The 10881-nt window shown below is 55.7% G+C and overlaps 1 protein-coding gene across 1 annotated transcript; it reads left to right on the forward strand.

The window, feature by feature from the left end:
- Positions 1 to 858: 858 nt before the first annotated feature.
- On the forward strand, positions 859 to 10646 carry Clcf1 (cardiotrophin like cytokine factor 1). The gene is made up of 3 exons (XM_051193564.1): positions 859 to 1092; positions 7268 to 7434; positions 9182 to 10646. Exons 1-3 carry the CDS (start codon positions 915 to 917, stop codon positions 9674 to 9676), a joined length of 840 nt encoding a protein of 279 aa, XP_051049521.1. The 5' UTR covers positions 859 to 914; the 3' UTR covers positions 9677 to 10646.
- Positions 10647 to 10881: the final 235 nt, after the last annotated feature.

A 10881-nucleotide genomic window follows, 5' to 3' on the forward strand; every position in this document is an offset into this window, starting at 1 on the left:
GGGAGAGTTCTCATTGCCAAACCACCCCTACCTCACCACCGGAAAAACCAACAACCCAAAACCCCAAAGGGAAGAGGATGCCAAATGTCTCGATGGGGAAGCATTTCACAAACGGGATGCTGGGTCTGGTCTGTTCATGGCCTTGAATCTGCGCGTTCCCGCTGAGTCACCCGTGAAGCCTCTGGTGTTGAAACTGGTCCGGTGCCTTGTGCTGATTAATGAATTACAAATCCCCCACCCATATGCACTCTCCCTGGTCACTGGGAAGAATGGAAACCCTTGTGAACTTGAGGGAGATGCAGGGCCCTGGTGCCCTCTCCCCTCCTCAGGGGGCATTATGAGCTGGTTAGTCACCTGCCCCTGCCGCTGGCGCCACACTTAGCTCTGGCTTTTGGAAATGGGACAAACACAAGCAGTGGGACAATAGGCAAGGGGGGCGGTCAGCCCAGACAAAGGGCAGCAGGAAAAACACCATCACTTGCTTGGAGGCCAGCTTGCTGGCATTTGAGAGAATGTGTCATTGCATTTACTCCAGTGGGAGGGGGAGGGAAGGTTAGAAATGAAGAGGCAGAGGTAGGGTGGGCACAGGGACCCTAAACCCGGCAGAGAGCACAGAGGAAGCGGCCAGCATGCCCTGGCCGACACCAAGTTAGAAGCCCACACCAAGGCCAGCTCCCTCTCCAAGTTCTCAAGAGTTTGCAGAGGGACGATGCCCTCCCTGCCCCCTCCCCCAAGAGGCCTAGGGTGGTACCGTCGCAGCCTAGCCTCACCTCACCCCCCCCTCAGTGTTGTGGGAGGGAGAGGAGCCCCAGAAGCCCTCCCTTCTCTCCTCCCCCCTCTCCCCCCCACCCCGGGGAGGGCTGCTACAATTTGTGGTTACAGCTTTACACGTCAGAAAAAAAAAAGTTTGCAGAATGTCCCACACCGAAAAAAAAAATGCGAAACCGAGAGAAAAAAACCTGCGAGTGGGCCTGGCGGATGGGATTATTAAAGCTTCGCCGGAGCCGCGGCTCGCCCTCCCACTCCGCCAGCCTCTGGGAGAGGAGCCGCGCCCGGCCGGCCCGGCCCCCAGCCCCATGGACCTCCGAGCAGGTAGGAGCCAGGCGTCCGAGGCCTCGGCCTCCGCCCCCGCCCAGCAGCAGTGAGATCCGGTTCCCGTCCTCCTCCCCACCCCCGGAGCCCCACGCCGGGGCCCGGCCGGGGAGCAGAGCTCGGGCTGGGGAGGTACAGCCGGGCGCCCTCGAGAGGGGCCGGGTGGGGACGCGGCATTCCTGGAGTCCGCTTGGCGGAGCCGGGAGATGGCCGAGAGCGCGGCGGGGAGCCTGGACAACCCTCAGACCTGGACAGGCGGCCACCTGGAGCCACGGCGAGGCGGGGTCCCAGAGAACCCGAGGACACAGAGCCCCGCGCCAGAGTCGGGGCGAGCGACTCCGAGGCGGGCAGCGAGGGTGCGGGGGTGGGGTGGGGGGACGGGACGCGGCGCGCGGGAGGAGGGGGCCAGGAGAGGAAGAGAGAGAGAGGGAGACTGAGGGGGAGCGGGCGGCCGAGCAGCGGGAGGCGAGGGGAGGCCGACACCTCGGGCCGCGCCGAACTCTTTCCTCGGCCGGTGGGGAGGGGAGGAGGGCGCGCGAGAGGAGGGCGGAGGGCAGAGCGAGCCTGGCTGGGCCGGGCGGCCGGGCCGCGGGACTCCCGGCTACTACGCTGCGCGCGGCGTGGCCGGAGCCCTCCATGCTGCCCACCGCTCTGGAGCCAGCGGCAGGTAGGGGCGGCGCGGCGGCCGGGGCTCCGGGCCCGCGGTGGCCTGGGAGTGATTACTGCGGGAGGGGGTTGGGGGAGAAGACGCAGCCCGGCCGGACCCAGCAGGAAAAAGTCCGTCAGCGGCCCGGGAGCGCCGAGACCTGCCCGCAGCTCCTCGAGCGACTGCTTGGCAGGGCGGCCCGTGGCAGGAGGGCGGGCAGGGCAGGGAGTGGACGCGCCGGAGCGGGCAGCGGCGCAGCCGAGCCCCGGAGCCCGGTGCCCGGACCCCGCCTCCGCCCCCGCCGCCGCAGGGAAGGAGCGGACTGGGGGGCGGGGCCGGGGGCGCCGGGGCCACACAAGGGGAAGGCGCCACCGCCGCCGGGAGGGGTCCGGGATCGAGAGGTCACGGCCAGCGAACTGCCAACTGCTGCCGCCTCAGTTCTCGGGGCTGAGCCCCTCAAGCAAAGTCCGCGCATCTTCTCCCAAGTCCCCACACCCACGTTCTCACCTACCTTTCATTACACTGGGTTCCAGGAGGCTTCCCTCTGGGAGACCTCCAATCTCTGTTCCCCAGAGCCCAGGGGCAGGAAGAACTGCCAAAAGAGGAAGGAGGGCAGACAGTGGAAGCATGGTAGCGGCGGCGGACTGACTCTTAGAGACTTTCTTAGAGAAAGACTAGAGGTGGAGTACATCAGGCGCACCTCTCTGCCCTGGAATCTGACTTAGGGAAATCACTGACGTTCATTGTCTCTGACAGGCGTCCGTCTCAGTCCAGTACACACTGCCATACCGTTCGTCCGTCGTCTCCCCCTCCCGCCCCCTGCCCCATACAAGCCCTTATTTCCCTAACAGACAAGGCACGCCCCTCTCTAGCTCTAGTATCCCGGAGCCACACTTCAAAGGTAGAGGAGCAACTACTAGAAATGGCAGCCACTGTCACTGGGCAGCCCCAGAAGTGTCTGCTGACTGGAGCAATGGGCCTCCGGGCTGCACACTGAAGTGTCCAGTTCACACTTCTGCAGGCCACCCCTACACACTAGCTACTGACTCCTGACACTTCACATTCTTCCCCATAATCCCACCTGCCTGTTCACACCCTGGCTGCTGCACTCTGCAGCCCCTCCTACACCCCCCTTGCATAGTCGACCACAACACCTTTTCCAGTTCACCCACATGCTTGCTCTGAACTATTTGCTTCGTTTCTTTTTCGGCGGCTTCTGGCCTCAGTGAGCTGCTCAGCCTATGGCTATGGGTTTCACTCTCGTCTCCCCGAGTACTTCATGAGCCCTCTTGTGGCAGGCACATCCGAGCAGCTTTTCCCTCAGCCCAAGCGCAACTCCTGGACTGACTTCACAAGGTCTGATTTGCCTTGCCTTCTACTTCTTTTCCTGACCCTGGTTTCTTCTCTATTTTGAACTAGAAAGGGAGAGGATGAAAAAGATGGGAATGTTGGAAAGAACACAGAGATGGAACCTCTCATGATTCAGCTGGGAGGAACTTTAGCAAGCACAGTGCAGTCTCCTTATGGAAGCCCACTGTCACCAGATGTGTTTATGGCAAAGCTAGGTCTCCTGATTTCCAGGCCTACCTTCCCACGAATGCTCCCATTCCTCAGCAGCCTTGGGGGAAGGGGACCTGAGAAAGCAGAAGCCAATGAAGGGAAAAAGCAAAGGGAGCAGCCAGTCTTGAGGATGGAAGGACCTATCCCTGGGTAGGACCCCTGGATCTCCCATTCCTTCTTAGGCTACTCCCTCAGGTCCCCTCAATGGACTTCTCCAAGGTCACCCAGATGCTGGCTGGTTCTGGTCTGGACTGAGGGCAGGACCTTTCTTCTGGCTCCCATATTGCCTAGCCTATAGGACTTCTGGACCTAATTCTAGGACTTACAGCTGTTAGCCCCTAGTCCCAGGTGCAGTCTCCCCCATCAACCCTGGACATCTGCACTGCTGAGCCCCCCACCCTCACTGAGGGTGGTCAGCCTATGAGATGGGCCAGGAGCTGAGGGGAGGTTGGCAGAGGGCCTGCCTGTGTAGCATGTGGGGGTGGCCCTTGGGCTTGATGGGGCTAAGGCTGTGTGTGTGTGTGTGAGCGTGTGTGTGTGTGTGAGTGTGTGTGTGAGCGTGTGTGAGCGTGTGTGAGTGAGCGTGTGTGTGAGTGTGTGTGAGCGTGTGTGTGAGCGCGTGTGTGTGAGTGTGTGTGAGTGTGTGTGTGAGCGTGTGTGTGTGTGTGTGAGCGTGTGTGTGAGCGTGTGTGTGTGTGTGTGAGCGTGTGTGTGTGTGAGAGCATGCACGCATTCATGAGGAGGGCCTTGTTTCCCGGGGCCCAGGGATCTGGATAGAATTAGGGCTGGCCCTGGCAGGGGCCAGGATGGGGAGTGTAGGGGTGCTGCCGCAGGAAACGTGAGCTGCACTCATTAGTTCCTCACGTGCTCCGCCGGATTTATAAACACACGGAAAGGGGATGTAAACAATCAGTGGGCAGCAGCCAGAGGGGCTGGGGCTGGGGACCAGGCTGGGGGAGGGGCTGGGATGCAGCTGACGGTGGGGTCCACCTGCATGCTATGAGCTAGAGAGGGAAGCAGAGTTGGGCTCTACCAAGCCTGCCCCTGGGCACTGGGAGCCCCTGGATCAGTGCTTACACTCAGGTGTTCTCTGTCCAGACCTTCCAGCTTGGCTGCCTGAGATAAAGGCACATCTTGCCCAAGATCAGAGCTGTGTTAGGACAGCTGAGTCCTGTACTTAACCTGACCTTCCTTCTCTACTGGCCTCCACTCTGATTCCTATGACTCCCGCTTCTTTCTGCTTCTGTCCAGGACTGGTCAGTAGGCTCCTTCTGCTCTCCAGTGTTCCCCACCCCCCAGCCTGTAGTGATACAGTTACCTCAGAACTGAAATATTCCTGGAAACACCGGCCTCGTCTGGTTAATTTCACTAGCCGTTTTTCTGCCCAGATGACTTAGCTTTTGTTTATCCAAAGGCTTCTTCTCCCCCTGTTGTCCCTGTGTAAGGAGCTATTCTCCCCAGGGATGTCCCACAGCGCCCAGGAAGGGAGGGGGAAACAAGCTTCAGGGTGGGCTCTTGACTATATCTCCTGTTATGGGACAGACAGAGCCTAGTCCAGGATTCTGGATGACAGGGCTGCCTCTGGCAGGGTGGGGTGAAGAGGCCAGCCAAGCCTCCAGTTTATGCTTTGGCAGGACTTTGGCAATGCCACTAACTTCCAGCAAAACCATACTTCATCTTAAAAGCTGTTTTGAGGTTGGAAGGGCCACTGCTCAACTCATCATAGTTCTAGTCTCTAAAACTAACCCTATATGATACCACAGGGTCCTTCAGGGGACTTAGCCAGATGCCCAGGGCTTGGTACAGAAGAGGAGAACTTGGACATATTAGGGGATTTGATCATCAGGGAGTAGAAAAACAGAGTTAGGTAAGAACTAGGGATGGAAAGGACCAAGGAAGGAATGCAGGCTCCACATAGGAGAGTGGACAGTGGAGCCTGTTTGCCCAGGGAGCAGTTAAGTGTCTAATCCTGCTGTCTGAACAAACACATGAACTTGCACATATATATGGATATATGTTCATGTATGTGCACGTGCACACACACACTCAAGCTAAGATCCTTTCATTCTAAAGACAAGGTTCTCTGTAATGGGATACCCATTCCTCCCATGCTCCACCTGCGAAGCTGACTTAGTCAAGCACTTGAGTGTCTGTACTGAGTATCTGTGCCACAGCAAAAGTCTCAGCTGCCTCCTGTGTTCTACATGTGACAAACAGTCCTAGATAGTGACTTCCTTTTTTTTTTTTTTTAAGATTTTTTAAATTTTATTTATTTATTTATTTATTTATTATGTATGCAATGTTCTGCCCAGAAAAGGGCACTAGATCTTATTATAGATGGTTGTGAGCCACCATGTGGTTGCTGGAAATTGAACTCAGGACCTCTAGAAGAGCAGTGCTCTTAACCTCTGAGCCATCTCTCCAGTCACTGAGCCTGGACAGTGACTTTTAAAGGCTTAGCATTATGACAGACTCTAACCTTAACCTAGTCTTCATGCTTTCTTAACTTCAAACCCTGCCCTGAGTCTGAATACAGTCAGATCGTTAAGCCTATCCACTTGCTTCTAAGAAACGTGTCATTACAGAAAAATCTGGAAGTATAAAATGTAAAAGTAAAGAAACCACTTGACCTCATACCTATCCAAGCTTAAAACCCAAACTAGGCCTGCTTTTTGTGACATGCCAAACACCATTCACAGATCTTAGTGCCAACTAACCTCCTGCCTGCCCAAACCTAACCACATAGCCCTCCTGGACTCAATCTCAACCACACTCACTCAACCAAATCCCAAGTCTAAAATCATGTTAAGACTAATCTACTCTTTAAGTCTAACCTAGCCCATGGCTAATTATATTTCTACCCTCCACTAGCCCGATAGGTACTGATTTTGACCTTAGACCTTACCTAAAAAGCCCTTTAGAAAGGTATTTCCCACCTGACTCTGATCCTTCTCCCAGCCTCAACTCCTGGTTTCTGGGATAATCAAATGCTCCATTGTCTTCTGTGGATCAGCCTGCCTCTTTAAACTCACCTCTTTCCCTTGATGTTCCCCCTCTAACACCACAGATAAAGATAGGGCAGACATTGGCAGGGCCTGTTAGTACAGGCCTATAATCCCAGCTACTGAGGAGACTGAGGCAGAAGGACCATAAGTTCACAAGTAGCTTGGGCAATTTAGGGAGACCTTGTCTCAAAAAATAGATAAGAGCTGGGGCTCTAATTCATGTCCCATAGCACTTGCCTGCATGTCCTGTGTTTAATTCTAGCACTACAGGAAAAAAAAATAGTGAGGGGTAATCAAACTTCTATGTTGCTACTAAGATGATGCTACATCTCCTTCAAATAACTCCATCAGACCCTCATCACAACCAGGAACTGTATCCTAGTATATACCCACTACTCCTCTCTCCACAAACCATCTTGAACCCTTCAGCATGACCTTGGCTGCAGAACCTACTCCTACCTCTCATGGCTGCTGCCTCTCTCGTCACTCTTCCACAGGGCTCACTGCTCACAGCTTGCCAGAATTAATATATGCCATATTCCCATCCCTCAGTGCCTGCTGCAGTGGGACTAGGAGACATGGAGAAGAGGCTGAGACAAAAGTGTACCTCCAACATATCGACATAAAGTCCCTAAAGCCTGGCCTGCCCCTCTGAGTACACACACGCACACACAATTTTGGCACATAAAGTGACATACATGACAAAGACTTTCAGCTGACAGATGCAGGCAAGTATCTACTGATAGACACAAATGCCAGGACTTTGTCCTTGCACACATACCTCCACATACGCTGTTGGACCAGAAGGCTTCCCTTTCCTCCATCCCCTCCACCACCCATCTGGTCCCTCACCCTCACCCCCCCTTCCTAGCCCAAGGTGGGGACAGACACCTTAGGGGCTGCCAGCAGTTTCCCCACTTGGGCCTGGGCCCACCCTCATACTTCTTGCCCATCCTGTCCACAGGGGACTCGTGGGGGATGTTAGCTTGCCTGTGCACGGTGCTGTGGCACCTCCCTGCAGTGCCAGCTCTTAATCGCACAGGAGATCCAGGGCCTGGCCCCTCCATCCAGAAAACTTATGACCTCACCCGCTACCTGGAGCACCAACTCCGCAGCTTGGCTGGGACCTATGTGAGTATCCCATTTATTTTGGGCACTGGTAAAGAGGGAGCAGAGGCTTTTTGGGAAGAGATAGCATGGTGCAGGGGTCCTGGTGAATGATGGGGTGATGAGAGACCCTTTGGGTCCACACAGTTTCTCCATCTGGCCTATCTCCTGCCCTTCCCTCTCAGGTACCCCCCCCCCATCCTGGCCCCAGGACTAGGCATGTGGGCAGGCCTCGAACCCGCCTTGGCCCATTGCCCCATTGGCTGCCAGCCCAGCTGCCTGCCTCCCCCTGGGGGCTGGGGAAGTCTCCTCTGTTTACACCGTGTTGTGGTGTCTCTTGCAAGGGCGGGGCTGGGTGGGGATGGAGGGGCCCCACCTTCTAGCTTGTGTTCCAGCTTGACTCTACCCCCAGACCTGGGGCCCTGCTGTTCTAGACTCATGGGCCTCTCTCTGCCTCTCCCATCCTCACAGGCCTCTGGGGGGGGGGTCAGAGCAGGGGTCTACAAAGAATCCAGAGCAGTCCCTGCAAGGGGTTCAGGGTATGGAAGGTGGCTATATCATAAGAATTTGAGGGTAGTCCAGGGAGGTTCATAGAGCCCAGGAGAGAAGGGAAGAGGATGGGAGGCGCTGAGGACCATGGGGAACAGGCCCCTCTTCCCGTGTTCCTCTTCCACATCCCAGACCCTACTCCTGAGCCAGGGAAGAGGGGGGAGGAGGGTGGCGGGGGAGCTGGCTCCAGCCCCAGGATACACCGAGGAAATTAGTTTGTCTGTGTGCTTGTCAGCGTGTGAACCTCCCCCTAGGCCCTTGCCTATCCCAAGCCTCGCCCCTCTTTTCTTTCCCTCCCAGTTGAACATCTCCCACATCCCCTTCCCTGGGCCTCAGGCTGTTCCCCTGAGGCATTGGCAAGGGCTTTGCCCTCTTCCCTATACTCTCCTGCCTTGCTTGCCCTTCCTCCTGTCCCCTCTTGAGATGTCCTCAGTTTCTTCCTTTTACAGCTCTGCTCCTAGCATCTGAATCTTCTTCTCTGGGGTGTTGGTGAGTATCCCTTGTCCTTTTGCTTGAGGAACTGGGCCTTGAAGAGGAGTTTTGGTGCCACCAGACCCCCTTGGCCTTTGATACAGAGTCTCTTCTGGCTGGTTTCCCTGTGCAGAAACCCTCTGCTTGAGTCTGCTACCCTCTCTCATTCCCGACCCTTTCTCTCCTGACTCCCTCTGCCAAATTTCTTGAAGGAGTCGTCTACACCCTCTGCCTCCACTTCCTCTCCACCCACTCATTTCTTAACCCCCTGCAATCTGGCCTCCAGGCCACAGCAACTGTCTCTCCCAGGTCATCAGGCATCTTCTCACCAAAGCAGACAGCATTTCCTGCCGTTCACTCTCATGTTCTGCAATTGCCCTGTGGAGCTCTGCTGTCTTCCCGAGCTCTTCCCTGGCCTGCACTCTCAAAGGCCACCTTGCACCTCTCCAGCCTGGCCTCTCCGCTCCTCCGGGCCTTCTTCTCTGCCCTGCCCTGCGGTGGGCACTCTCCGCCCAACCCGGCAGCAAGTCCTTCCTGAGCAGCTCCTTTGTGGTTTTCCCCTGGTACACCTCTCCATAGGAGAGCTCATCACCCCTACTGTTTCACTGGTCACCTCTATGCAAACGACACCCTTGCTGGAAAAACTCAGGTCTATGAACAGAGGCCTGCCATGTTTGGGAGGAGGTACCTCTCTGGTGGCAGGCTGGCAGCTCTGCTCTCCTTCCTCCCCATCGCCCTCTCCTTTTCACAGCTGAACTACCTGGGGCCCCCTTTCAATGAGCCTGACTTCAATCCTCCTCGGTTGGGGGCAGAGACCCTGCCCAGGGCCACTGTCAACTTGGAAGTGTGGCGAAGCCTCAATGACAAACTGCGGCTGACCCAGAACTATGAGGCCTACAGCCACCTTCTGTGTTACTTGCGTGGCCTCAACCGTCAAGCTGCCACAGCCGAACTACGACGCAGTCTGGCCCATTTCTGTACCAGTCTCCAGGGCCTGCTGGGCAGCATTGCAGGTGTCATGGCAGCTCTCGGCTACCCACTGCCCCAGCCTCTGCCAGGGACTGAGCCAGCCTGGGCCCCTGGCCCTGCCCACAGTGACTTCCTCCAGAAGATGGATGACTTCTGGCTGCTGAAGGAGCTGCAGACCTGGCTGTGGCGTTCAGCCAAGGACTTCAACCGGCTTAAGAAGAAGATGCAGCCCCCAGCAGCTTCAGTCACCCTGCACTTGGAGGCCCATGGCTTCTGATCTTTGACTCTTAACTGTCCCCAACCCCCTACCCCAGTCGGCTGTGCTTCCACTCTGGGGTGGGAAAAAACCTGTATACCAACATTTGTTGAGCCAGGAAACAAACAGTGGGAACTCTGTCCTCCTCTGCCTTAGATGGGGAGTATAACTCCATAAGCCCTGTCCCCTGACTAGGTCCTAGAGTCCTAGGGTCTGGAGAAATGGTGAAATGGGCACCATACTGTTTTCACAGAGTTAACACTTGAGGGAGTCAAATGGCTCAGGTGGGTATAAAGGTGCTCTCTGCCTCCCGCTTTCTGCTCGACACTTGCCAGTGCCCACTCGGTTCCTCATGTGGCACTTGCAGAAGCACACCTGGAGGGCATGGGTGGGGGCCACTGTAGCATGTGCCTTTCTGGGGTAAAGCCCCTTGGCTTCCCTCCCTCTCCTTGGATGGGTGTTGCTCCCCTACCCCAATAAATACATATCCAGTTCAGGAAACAAGGTAACCAGTCTAAAGAAGGGTGTGATGGAGAGTGGAGGGGTAGGTCTGTACCAGAGATGGCCTAGAAACCAGAAGATGGAATACTAGGAGAGAAGGGCAGGGACAGACCAGACCCAGCTGTTGCCAAGACAACTGGTGGCACAGGGCAGAAAACAAAAGCCATGTTGAGCATCAGGACCTTGCCTTGAATTTTCTTGCCGGCATCACGGTGCCTCCTTTCTGTCCCCTTTCCCAGGGTATCTGTGGTTGCCTGGGCTGGGGAGGGCAGCCATAGCCACAGCCACAGGGTTTCCTGAAAGTTTACATTGCAGTAGCATTGTGGGGTGAGGGGGATGGCTCCCCCAGGCCCTATTCCCCAGCCCCACCCACTCATGACTCTTAAGTTTGTTGTATTAATATTTATTTATTTGGAGATGTTATTTATTAGATGATATTTATTGCAGAATTTCTATTCTTGTATTAACAAATAAAATGCTTTCCCCAGAACTTGGACTCTGTTTGGTCTGATGGTCTTCCTGAGGCACACTGCTAATAACCCTAGCCCTGCCTGCTGATTCCCATGTTTCCTTATACCTAGATGTACAGAGCTTGGGGTCCAGGCTCTTTCTCCTGGCCCTGGTGGAACACAGTCTTCGGGAACCCATCCATTTCTTTGCCACACATGACATACCTTTGTCGTCCTCAAAGTTGTGTTGGGTTACATTTGCCAGTCTTCCTTGCC

This window comes from Phodopus roborovskii, unplaced genomic scaffold (genome assembly GCF_943737965.1).
Source record: "Phodopus roborovskii unplaced genomic scaffold, PHOROB, whole genome shotgun sequence".
Classification (NCBI taxonomy): Eukaryota; Metazoa; Chordata; class Mammalia; order Rodentia; family Cricetidae; genus Phodopus; species Phodopus roborovskii.